Source organism: Vombatus ursinus, unplaced genomic scaffold (genome assembly GCF_900497805.2).
Source record: "Vombatus ursinus unplaced genomic scaffold, bare-nosed wombat genome assembly UNPS02014870.1, whole genome shotgun sequence".
Taxonomy (NCBI): Eukaryota; Metazoa; Chordata; class Mammalia; order Diprotodontia; family Vombatidae; genus Vombatus; species Vombatus ursinus.
Window position 1 is genome coordinate 10,077,813 of NW_020954648.1, and position 13,171 is coordinate 10,090,983.

The 13,171-nt window shown below is 41.3% G+C and overlaps 1 protein-coding gene across 2 annotated transcripts in view; it reads left to right on the top strand.

Annotated features, from left to right (window-relative positions):
- Positions 1-2,964: 2,964 nt before the first annotated feature.
- TBXAS1 (thromboxane A synthase 1) overlaps positions 2,965-13,171 on the top strand; it is a 231,123-nt gene continuing 220,916 nt past the window's right edge. For both annotated transcript variants that reach the window (XM_027842282.1, XM_027842283.1), the window contains exon 1: positions 2,965-3,258. In XM_027842282.1, coding sequence (XP_027698083.1) covers positions 3,170-3,258 — 89 coding nt within the window. In that variant the 5' untranslated portion in view covers positions 2,965-3,169. The remainder of the gene's footprint in view (positions 3,259-13,171) is intronic.

Below are 13,171 nucleotides of genomic sequence, written 5' to 3' on the forward strand. Positions count from 1 at the left end.
CGAAATAATGACTCAAGCCCTGATTTGTAGTTTGCCCATTTTGGGGGGGGGGCTAGGCAATGGGGTTAAGTGACTTGCCCAGGGTCACACAGCTAGTAAGTGTTATGTGTCTGAGGCCAGATTTGAACTCAGGGCCTTCTGAATCCAGGGCCAGTGCTCTATCCACTGCACCACCTAGCTGCCCCATAGTTTGCCAATTTTTGAGGTATAAGTGCTCACACTGAAAATTTAGCAATGGGTTCTTGAATGGCTGGCTCCCTCCAGCACGCCTTTGGTCCTATTATAAAAGCCTGCTGGTCTGTATAGTTAGTGGAGACTTGAGTCTTTAGGGGTAGTCTTAGGTTAATGAAATGAACCATTAGCAGGTTCTAGGTTGGTGATGAGCACTGCTTTGTGGATTGATACATGAGGTATAAGGACCTAAGACTGTCTCTATCCTAACTACCTAGGCCTATAAGAAGATAGACTCACGGAGCTGAGGGTTGTAAAGGGAAGAGGAAACCAGTCCCTAATGACAGTTCTAGGTCCTAACGTCACCCCTGATGAGATATTCCAAAAGGCTTTTTCTTGCAGTGAGAAACATTGAGAAAATAACTACAAAATTTCAAAGATCCCACTATCATTTTTGTCTTCAAGAAGTTAAAAAAAATTGACTGGTAAATATCATGATATTTCCAAGCAACACTGGTGAACTCCTGGCCACAAGTACCCTGGATTGATATTCAAGAGCCAACAGACATTCCCAGAATAATAATGAGGTCTTAAACTGCAGTACAATGGATATTATCATTCCCCTGCCTTAGATACAGAAAAAGGGTAGAGAATGGTATCAGGACCTCAAAATTGTTTTCATTGATCTTGAGCAACCATTCAACAACATTAATGCCTCTGAGCTCCCACAGCTACTAAGAAAATCTACCATCCCTCTAAGTTCACCAAGATCCTAAGGCTACTCCATGATCAAGGCTGGCCTAGTGAAGTGGAAGGATACTTTATGATTTGATCTGAAAATAAAAAGCCTTCCTCCTTTTCCCTACCCCAAGTCAAAGAGGTATTGTGATATACTTCAAAGAGCAAGGAACTAGGATTTGGGAAACCTGGGTTCTGGTTCAGATTGAGCCACTCACTAGTTGTGTGGCTATAGGCAAACCACATTACCTAGGCAGGGGTGGGGAACCTGGGGCCTCAAGGCCACATGTGGCCCTCTAGACCCTCAAGTGTGGCCCTTTGACTGAACCCCCTAGGATTTGTTCTGTGAAGTTTGGATTCAGTCAAAGGGCCTCTCTTGAGGGTCTAGAGGGCCACATGTGGCCTTGAGGCCCCAGGTTCCCCACCCCTGATCCTAGAGTGTATCTAGATTGAACTAAGGTTCCTCCTGGATTTGTGACACTATGATTATTCCCACCACTAGCTTACCATAGAGCCTGGAATTCTCACCATCACAGTCACTTGTTTAGGTTAAGGCATTGTGGTCCCAGAAACTGCACATGTGCTACATGAAAGTTGATATATTAACCCATCAGCTTCCATTGGTGTGGTACAAATTAGTTTTATCAGATTACTTTCTTGTTACTGAGCAATAGGCAGGGCCCTGAGGGGATGGAATATGGGGAGGCAGGTGCAGATTTAGGGAGGATGGGGAGTCAGAAAGGCCTTCTGCATGGAACCTTGTGTGAAAAAGGCAAGTTCACGTTGAGTTGCCACAATGGGTGAGGGGCCCCAGGCAGCTAAGGGATAGCACAAAGGTTCTGGGCACCTAGGAGTAGGGCTATTCATAGCAGAGAGGGAGGTGTATTGAAAGGGTTGGTGAGGAGTGCTTAAGACCAATTTTTCCCGGTTCACAACCTTGCTTTGGGATAGAATAGTGCTCTGCATATAGTAGTTACTTAAACATTTGAATGAATAAATGGTCCTGCAGCCATCATTGTTCATCTCACAGTGGTGGTATCTTAATTAGTTCTTTCCCCATCACAAATGGAGGAAAGTTAGGAGTCAGGTGATAAGTCCAATGTTGATCAATCTGTCCTACATAGCCACATCCAAGAATGCAAGAACTTACGGTCTATGGATATGTTTTTAGACACCTGAGAAACTTCTGCATCATACGGAGCTATGGAGATAATCATTGATAAACTCAAGCATGGTGAAGTGGATAAAGGATTCAGTTTAGAATTGGGAGATCTGGGTTTGGATCCCAACTTCTCTACTCAGTCTTTCTGTGATATTGGGCAAGTCCCTTCCCCTCTCAGTGACTCAGTTTCTCACCTGCAAAATGAGTGGCTTGTACTAGATGGCTTTCAAGGTGCCTACCATTTCTAAATCTTATGACCACCCGCAAGTGACCTTGGACTAGGTGTGTGCTGGTAAATGTTTGACAACCAGCTCTGGCCAGGGGGGAGGAGAAATGCATGCACAACATGTCTTTCAGTTTAATCTACACTGTTAACGTCTTCTCTATCACTTTCTTAAGTCTAAACAGTCAGTAATATAATAAGTCAAGCCCTGATTTGTAGCATTTGCCAATTTCCAATGTATAAATGCTCCCCTTAAACGTTTAACAATTGGCTTTGTCAAGCCAGTACGAGCCAGACCAGTATGCTACTGTCTTTGATACTTCCTAGAGCCAAAACAGTGCTATGGACTGACAATGAGAGTATTACAAGAATTCCTACACACCTCCAAAGCTATTCATCAGCAATACAGAGCCTATAACTGTCACAAAATTCTACCAGGCTATTGGGGAGCACCTCAGGACCCTTCCTTTTGCTGATTGCCCACCAGTCTAGGCATTCATGACTATGGTCTGTAGATGTGAATATTGTGTTGCGTCTGCCTCCCAGAAGAGCTATGTAAATATTTACTTATAGGACAGTCATCAAGAGAATAGAGAGAGATGCTGATTCATTGCCTTACACTGAAACCCTTTCTTTTCCCTCCCCTTCCTTCCTCTTTAGAAGAAGGGAGACATTCTGACACCACATCTTGGAACAAAGTTGACTTGACGTAGTCTTGTTTATCTGTTTCTGCCTTGATGGCAGACTGCCATTCTGGTAACTGTTGAAAGAACTTTGAGGCACTCTTTCCTTTAGAGGGGGTCCACAACCTGCCTGTCTCCCAGCCTCCGACAACAACCCATCTATGATCTCTCTTCTGCTGAGGTTGAAGAACAATGGAATTCCTGGAATTCTTCAAATTGGAAGTGAATGGCACCATGGTGACAGTGGCTCTGGTCCTGGTTCTCTTAGCCCTTCTGAAATGGTAAGTAGAGTCAATAAGTAAATGGCTTTAAGTAGGATATGTACATTTTCATAAGTACTATGTGGTATAGTAGAAAAGGAGATGGATTTTGAGTTGGAGGAATTAGCTCTGAATCATGACTCTTCCACTTACTACTCATGTGTGTAGTCAAGCCACTTATCCTCTCTAGACCTCAACTATTTCCTCATCTGTAAAATGGACTAGATGGCTTCTGAAGGACCTTCTAGCTTTGGATCTATGATCCCCCGTGAGTCTCGCTGGTGCTGATGTGGATTATGTGAGGTTGTTTCGGGGTTTTCCCCCAACCTAGTGGAAGTTAAGGATTTATGTAGCCCTTGAATCAAGAGCAAATGGTTGGGTTACTCTTTTGCTCATTTCCTTAGTACTAGGTAGTAGTAGAAAGAGATGGTGATTGGGAGGTTTGAAAAATGATAAATTGGGAAGTAAAAAGATACAAGCTAGAAAGACCCGCATGATCTTAGGAGTAAGCTCTTCGGACCATTGTTATTTTCTCACTTCTTGCTTCTCAGGGGCCTCTCCCTATTTTGGTTCCTCATCCCATACTCCCCTTCATTTCAAGCTTTTAAAAACAATTGATGATTCAGGGAAAGCATAGGCTGAGTTCACTCTTTTTAGTTTAGAAGAGGCACAGATGTTGTGATCTCTGCCCATCTATGGGCAAAGTCGTTCACTGAACCCTCTGAGGCTGTATCAGAAATGGGAGACTGCTCCCCTCATAGCTGCTCTTCAGAGGCCTTTTATAAGGCTGGATCCCCAGCAGCTAAGGGGGCTTAAAGAACTGACTCCCAGTTAGTTCTTAACTCTGCAGTTATCCCTTGTTAGATTATCAGAGACTCTGAAGAGTTCATGAAATGCTAAATCTAGGCATGATAATTCCTTTAGGCTAAACACACTAAATCCAGACCAGCTCAGTCTGATCTAATCTGACAAGGATTAATCAAGTACCTTCTATAAGTGAGATGCTACATTTTACCTTGGGGATAGATACAAAGTCAAACCAACAGAAATAGTTTCTGTCCTCAAGATGCTTATATTCTATAGAGGGAATTAAATACATAAACAGTTAAGTATCTATCTATCTATGGTTGTTTGGTTCCCCCACCTTCTGACCTTTGTGTGTAGTATTTGTGTGTGTGTATGTATATAGATACACAATACACATATATGTATATGTGTGTGTTTACATATAATAATGTATCATGTGTATGTATGTGTGTGTGTGTATGTATATGTATATGTATGTGTATGTGTATATATATATATATGATTTAAGGAGGAAGGAGACAGCCCTAATGACTAAGGAGATGGGAAAGTCTTCCCATAGGAGACGGCGCATGATTAGAACCCAGAAGGAAGTTAGATATTCTAAGAAATGAGGGGAAGAAGGGAGGGCATTTCCAGGCCTGTGCAAACGGACAGCAGTAGGAGATTGAGCTAACCCTCTCACTAATAACCTCAGTTACTCAATTGTTTCTGATCTCCATAGGTAAAGATGAAAAGCAGTGAAAAATAATGAGAATGTGCTAGAGTCAGGACAAATTTCCTCTTCTCCTGCTCCTGTTGGGGAGAAATGCTATTCTGGATGGAAATACGGGAATATGAAAAGTAATGCACTATGTAGATGCTGAGGCATCATTTTCCTAGGAATTTAATAACTTAAAGAAACTCAAAGCCTTTCAACTCCTCATCTTGTTTGGCTTTTTAACTGAATTATTTTCTGAACTTTGCATCTCAGTTAACTATGTGTGACTTAAAAATCAATGTCAACTTTTTTAAAAAAAGACTTTTTCTTTTTCTTAATATGAATCTTCACATAAGTCCTTTAATGCCTCATTCTGGCATGGAGGTCACTCAGGGCATTGAGAACTGTATAGTAGAGTAAAAAATTTGGTAGGGCCTAACAAGCTGTAAAGGCTTCTGGTGTGGACCTATCAATGGACTTGTCTCAATTAATCAATCAATTGAAAGCATTTATTAAGTGATTACTAGGTGCTAGGCACTGTGGGATACAAAGACAAAATCGAAACAATCCCTGTCCTCAAGGAGTTTCCATTCTATTAGAATGCCTGCTGTCTAAAGGCCAGCTGAATGAATTGCGGAGGGTCTCATTACCACGTTGGGGGTTGGCTGATGAATTTTTTGGCCACAGTAGACAGAGGGATGGAGGAAGTCCCCACACAGGATGATGAAATTCAGTGGTTCAGTTCAATTCAACAAACATTTGTTCAAGTTCCTAATATGTGAAAGTCACCATATGAGTCACTGGTGACACAAAGACAAAAACAAAACAATCTCCACCCTCAACAAGCTTATATTCCATTGCAAGATTACAAGCGTGTAAGTCAATACAGACTACCTACAGAGTAATTCCAAGAAAAGAAATTGTGATAATGACTTCGAGGCAGATCAGAAAAGGCCTCATTTAGGAGATGGCTTTGGAGCCATGCTTTGAAGGGAAGCTAGTGATTCCATGAGGTGGAGACGAGGAGAGAGGACATTCCAGACATGGGGAGAAGGGAACATTTGTTCAAAGGCACCCAACAAAGGGGAGGATGAACTGTAGTACATGGGGGAAGAGCTAGTAGGTCAGTTTGTTAGGTGCAAATAGTTCATGAAGAAGAGTTTTCAAAGTGTGGCTCATGGAAGGGTTCCACATGGTTCAGGAAATGGTTTCATGGTACTAATGTTTTAACCTCCTTAGGCTTCCTTCAGATTTTTCTTTTTCTTTTCTTTTCTTTTTTTTTTTTTAGTAAGGCAATCGGGGTTAAGTGACTTGCCCAAGGTCACACAGCTAGTACGTGTCAAGTGTTTGGTCTGAGGCTGGATTTGAACTCAGGTCCTTCTGACTTCAGGGCCGGTGCTCTATCCACTGCGCCACCTAGCTGCCCCCCTTCAGATTTTTCAACTGTAAAGTTAAGGGGTTGGGTGAGATGACCTCTACGTTCCCTCCTGTCTCTAACCTGATAATCTAACGTTGGTCCTGTATTAAAACCTTGTCTATTCTATTAGTCTATAAGCTCCTTAGGAGCAGGAATGATTTTTTTTTTGACCTTTGTATTCCTAGCACTTCGTACACTCCATGGCACATAGCTGATGAGAAATAAATGCTTATTGACTAGACTCTATCCAAGGGTGGGGAACCTGTGACCTTGAGGTAACATGTGGCCCTCTAGGTCCTCAAGTGAGGCCCTTTGATTCAATCCAAGCTTCACAGAACAAATCCCCTTAATAAAAGGATTTGTTCTGTAAAACTTGGACTCAGTCAAAAGGCCACACCCAAGGACCTAGAAGGTCATATGTGGCCTTGAGGCCACAGGTTCCCTACCCCGGCTCTACTCTTTCATTTTTGGCATGAATAATAAGATATCGAAGTGGTAGGAAACTAATCCTTTTCCTGCTAAATCACCGTAACTAGGTTAATCATAATCAGGGTACTACAAACAAAACTACCAATAAAATAGTAGGGGAAGTTATACATGTGTAATCAGTCGTTAAGGTCAGGTCATGAAGCCAGGTTCAGAGGTATGGAGACAGGCATAGGGAGCTGTAGAGTGAGGCTGAGATAAGGTCAGCACCAGAGAGAGAGGCCTCTAAGTCAGGTTGACAAAACAAAGACAGCAAAACAGATTAGAGGGGTTACCTGGGAACCAACAGCGGTCAAGCTCAGCAGTTCAAACAGGACAGTGCTACAGGAGCAAGTGAGCTGCAGGACAAAGTTGGTGAGGCCTCCTCCCCCACTTGGGTTACAAGTTAACTCCAGAAAGTACAGCCCACCTTTGTAGGGTATTGACAGTACTTTAGCTAGCCAATAAAAAGAACAGACATCAGTTCACACAAAGTTGTCCTGTTTATTTTGGTGAAATATTTCACATCCATTTTTGGTGGAGAAAAGGAACCAGTAATACAACTCACGGACTCGGAGGTCTCTCCACAAATGCTCAAAATTTAAGCAACAAACATGAGGTATAAGAAGTTCAACTGAAAAAAAAATTAAAAAAAAAGAAGTTCAACTACAAGGAGGCCACTGGACCTCATCGGGATCACTGAAACTTGGTGGGATGAAGCCCGTGACTGGTTTCTGGCTTAGGAAAAGTATATCTTAGTCAGAAGAAACAGGATAGCTGAAAGAGGGAGGGACTCATTGTATATTAAGAAGGTTTACTCATGGGAGGAGATCCAAGGAACAAGAGGTGGGACAGAACATGACCAAAAATGGTCAATGGAGGAAGCACCAGAAATAATTTTGTTACTGCAACATGCTACAGATTCCATGACTAAAAAGAGGAAATAAACGAGGAGTTTGGGAAACAAATCACTAGGCTGGCGCAAAAGCAGTGATGGAGAACTTCAATTATCCAGGCGGACATCATGAGGTGACACAGTGGATAGAGTATGAATTCTGCCTCCGAGACTTTCCAGCTGTGCAGCACTGGGGAAGTCACTTAACCTCTCTTTGCCTTAGTTTCCACATGGGGATAATAATAACACCTAGCCATAGAGTTGGAGCGAGGCTCAAATAAGATAATGTATGTAAAACACTTTGCAAAGCTTTAAGTGCTATATAAATGCTAGCTGTTACTATTATTATTTTCTCCTGAAGCTCACTCTTTGTGTGTGTGTGTGTGTGTGTGTGTATGTTCATGTCCACATTCACATGTGCTAGATGCAGAGCAGCTAATAACTTCTGACTTGCCTTAGTGATAATTCCATCTTTCAAGAGGCGGAGGAATCAACAAGGAGAAATTCTTCTCCAGATCTGATTCTCATTAATAGGGAAGAAGTGTTTGCTAGGATAGAAATCATGAGAACCCTGAGACGCAGTGACCACTCCTTCCTTGAATTTGTTATAGAGAAGAAATTCAAGTCTAGCCTACACGGACCCTAAATGTTGGGAAAGCAAATTTTAAAGGTTTTCGGAGGAAAACGAGGTAGTATCTCATGGACTGAAATTCTGCAGAGGAAGTGGACCTAGGAGGGGTAGAACATCCTCAAGAATGGAATGCCAGAGGGCGCATATGAGCATGACGTGGTCAATAAAAATAATATTAGAAGTGCTAAAGCTCAGAATGATCTGAAGGTGGTGAGGCTGAAGCCAAGGTCAACAAAAGGGATTTTAAAAAGGTTATAGAAAGAAAAAGGAAGAGCAGAGAAGGGAAAGGCCTCTGTGCTTGGTTGGATGGGACAATGATAACTAATAACAGAGACAAGGAATTGCTGCTCAATTCTTACTTTGCTTCTGTTTCTCTGCCAAGGAGGCTCATCTTTGATGTAACATAAAATTATAAAATCCTGGAGTGCACTCTAGAGGGACCCTAGAGGTCATTTCACCTAATCCTCTTATGTGTGAGATTGAATGTTGGGGCAAAAGCGGAGTAGAGACAGTCAAGGATGCATAAAGGTTTCCAGCATAGATGATTAGTTGAATGGTGATGAAATTTACAGAAATAGGAACATTAGTAGAGGTGTAGTTTGGGGAGAAAAATAATGAGTTTGGTTTCCAAGTTTCAGGTGTGAAATGCAGGTGGTGATATCAGGCAGCCAGTTAGAAATTCAGAACTAAATCTGTTTGGATAGTATTTTTTTTTTCACTATCTACCACCCAAAACCCCCTTAGTTCCTGACAGACAACCTTGTTTGTGTTAGGTTGTTTCAGCCATCTCTGACTCTATGTGACCCCCCTTTGGGGTTTTCTTGGCAAAGATACTGGAGTGGTTTGCCATTTTCCTCTCCAGCCCATTTAACAGATCAGGAAACTGAGGCAAACAGGGTTAAGTGATTTGCCCAGGGTCACATGGCTGGTAAGTGTCTAAGGCCAGATTTGAACTCATGAAGATGGATCTTCTCAATTCCAAACCTAGTGCTCTACCCACTGTACCACCTAGCTGTCCCCTAGATAATGATGATGATGATGAAGAGGAGGAGAACTTATGTTTCTATGGTATTTTAAGGTTTACGATGCGTCTTCCTTACAACCCTTCAAAGTAGGTAGTACAGGAATTATTATTCCTATTTTATAATTGGGTGAAGTGAGACTTGTAGATTAGAGCGGGAAGGGACCTTCTGGGTCATCTAGTCTCTACCCTGTCTCCTTCTACAGATGAAGATATTGATGCCCAAAGACACTAAGCGAATTGCCCGAAGTCACATTGATAGTCAGTGACAGAGCCAGGGTTGGAACTCAGGTCTTCTGCCTTCAAGTATTCTGTCCACAGCATCACACTTCCTCTCTAAAGACACAGAAAAGTTAGTGGGAAAATAACTGGACTTGGATTCAAGGGTCCTGCATTCAAGTCCTGGCTCTGCCATTTACCAATCTCATAACTCTAGTTGTTCAGTCATTTCAGTCGTGATTGACTCTTCATGACCCCATCTGGGTTGGGTTTTTTTGTTTGTTTGTTTGTTTGTTTTGTTTTTTTGGCAAAGATACTGGAGTGGTTTGCCTTTCCTTCTCCAGCTCATTTTTTTTTTTTTACAAATGAGGAAACTGAGGCAACAGGGTTAAGTGACTTCCCCAGGGTCACACAGCTAGTAAATGTTGGAGGCAGGATTTGAACTCAGCAAGATGAGCCTTCCTGAGTTCAGGCCTGGTGCTCTGTGCACTATCACACCATCTAGCTGCTCCATGACTCTGCACAAATCATTTACCTCAGACTTGCACAGCTTGTAAACTTTTTTGGGTTGCAGATAGGTTAGATTAGAGACAGACCGACAATGTTTGGTTGCCACTGGTCACGTGACGAACAGGAGAGTGCACAGTGGCAACCCTGCACTTTTCAAAGGCTGCCCAAAATCCTTTGGCAGGCCCCAAGCAGCCCAAGGGCTGTATGTTGTGCAGGCTTGATTGAACCTCTCGACCTTGGTTTCCTCATTTGTAAAAGAGAGGGAGAACACTTACCTCATAGGTTCATAGGGAGCAAAATGCTTTACAAACTGTAATGCGTTGTAAAAACATGTTGTATCTATCTGCTAAGCGGTTTTATTTCAGTGTTTACTCTACAGTTTTGCTATCAGCTTCTACATCAACTTCTCCTTTCCTGAAAGAGTCAGGCCTACATGTCTGGCATAAATTTAGCTTCTGTTTGGGTCCTTTTGTCACCTTTTTCCTACTTCCTTATGCCTATTGTGGACCTTACTCCATTTCCTGACGTTGACAGTTTCAACGCCAGGCCCCCTCTCCAAGCCAGTGCTATAATATATATGAACACTGACTATATCATAGAAGGTCTTGAATGACAGCCTCGACTCAGACTTTATCTTTAAGGCCATCGGGAGCCACTGAAGGTTTTTATATGGCGAGTCACATCTTTTAGAAAGACTGATATTCAAGAAGATTAAGAAGTGCTTTGAGGAAGATTAATTTGGTAGCAGTATGTAGGATGAGTTGGAAGGAACAGAAACCAGAAATGAGTACACCAGTTAAGAGTCTGTTGAAGTGGTAATGACTTGAAATGCAACTGCAGAATCATAGAATTTTGAATCGCTTAGGAACTTAGAGATCGTTTAGCTTAAACAACCATCATTTCAAACAAAATCTGTTTTGACATCACAGTCATTTCCAGATATGCCCAACCCAGCCACAAGCCCTCCCTTTCAACAAAGAAAAACAGCCAACCAAAACCAATGGACACAGAAAATGGGTCTTCACTGTGTATGCAACATTCTGCACCGGTAGCTCTCCCACCTATCCAACAAAAAGAGAATGGTATATTTCATTGCCTGCTCTTGGAGAATAACATTGGTCATTTGAATTGGCTTTCTTTTAGTGTTCTTTTCAGTTATTTTTTTATAATCATTGTGCGTGTTGTTTTCCCGGTTCTCCTTATGTTGCTCTCCATCAATTCATACAAACCTACCTGTGTGTCCCTTAATTCCTTATCGTAACAATTTCTTATGGCACAATAATATTGCATTACATTCATATATTATAATTTGTTCAGCCATTCCTAATAGATGGGAATCCATTCTTTTGTTTCCAGTTTTTTGCTACCACAAAAAGTGCAACTATGAACATTTTGGTATATATGGGACCTTTCTCTCTTTGACTTTCTCATAGGTACAAGCTTAGAGTTGGATTTTTGGGCGTATGGCCTTTTCTTGAATAATTTCAAAGTGTTTTCTGGAATATAAACCACTCATTTTACAGATGAAGAAACTGAGGCCAAGAGAGCTTAAATGTTGGTGGAATTAGGAAGTAGGAGTGGAAATGGTAAGGAAAGTGGATGCATGAGGCAATAGCAACAAAAAACCCATAGAACTTCTCTCTTCTCCTCATTCCACCCCTCAGAACCCTATATTCCCATCTCCTTTCTTCTAGTTTGTAAAGAGGAGTCCCTTTTTCTTGCTGAAGTCACTAGTGCTTTTGATCAGGCCTCACCTGGTCAACGCTGCCTACTGACTTCCCTGGCTTCCTTTAAGTCCTGATTAAAATCCCATCTTTTACAGGAAGCCTTTTCAAACCCCTCTTAATTCTACTGTCTTCCCTTTGTTAACTATTTCCCACTTATCCTGTTTATAGCTTGTTTTGTATATGTGTTGTCTCCTCCATTACACTGTAAGCTCATTGAGGCTAGGATTGTCTTTTGCTTCTTTTTGTATCCCCAGCACTTAGCACAGCCTGGCACTTTTTCAGTTATTTCAGTTGTGTCTAGTTCTTTGTGATCCCATTTGGGATTTTCCTTGGCAAAGATACTGGTGTGGTTTGCCATTTCTTTCACCAGTTTATTTTACAGATGAGGAAACCGAGGCAAACAGGGGTAAGTGACTTGCCCACAGTCCCACAGCTAGTGAGTATCTGAAGCTGGATTTGAATTCAGGTCTTCCTTACTCCAGGACCGGCACTGTGCGTCCTAGCTGTCCTAGTAGGCACTTAGTAGATGCTTAGTAAATGTTTATTAATTGATTGATCCCATGGCCTTCTATCTTATCTGGGATCTTCCTTTCCCGCTCCCTTACCTCCCCACCTCCTTACTTCCCCACCCTTTGAATTTCTCTTTATCTATTAACTCCTTTCTTGCTTCTTATAATGAATGAAATAAATGAAAAAGTATTTTAGTGCTTACTATGTGCCAAGTAATGTGCGGAACACTAGGAATACAAATAGAAAAAACTAGGCAATCCTACTCTCAAGCAACACGCACTCTACTTGAGGGAGACAACACGTAAAAGAAAGTTCATTATGGGTCAGAGAGACTCTTCTTCTTCTCTTTATAAATAGTATTTTGTTTTTTCCAATAACACGTAAAGACAATTTTTAACATTAGTTTTTTTAAAAAATTTGAGTTCCAAATTTTTTTCCTCACTCCTTCCCCCTCCCTGTAATTGTAAGCAATTTGATAAAAGTTACGCATGTGCAATCATGTAAAACATTTCCATATGAGTCATGTTGTGAGAGAAGAAACAGACCAAAAGGAAAAAAAACCATGAAAAAAATAAAGTGAAAAGAACACGCTTTGATCTGCATTCAGACTACACCAGTTCTTTCTCTGGAGGTGGATAGCATTTTCCATCTCGAGTCCTTTGAAATTGATTTGTATTGTTGTATTACTTAGAAGAGCTAAGTTATTCGTAGTTGATCATCACACAATGTTGCTGTTACTGTGAACAATGTTCTCCTGGATCTGCTCATTTCACTTTGCACCAGTTCATGTAAGTCTTTCCAGGTTTTGGTCACAAATATATTCTTAACCAAATAAGAGACAGAGGCAAGTAAAAAAGAAGATCATTTTGATTAAATAAAATTAAAACATTTCTGCATAAGCAAATTAGTGTATTTAATATAAGAAGGGAAGTGATCATATGGGAAAAAATTTTTGTATAACATTTCTCTGACAAAAATTTGGTGTCTAAAATATATAGATAAGTAATACACTCATATATGTATATGTGTATGTAT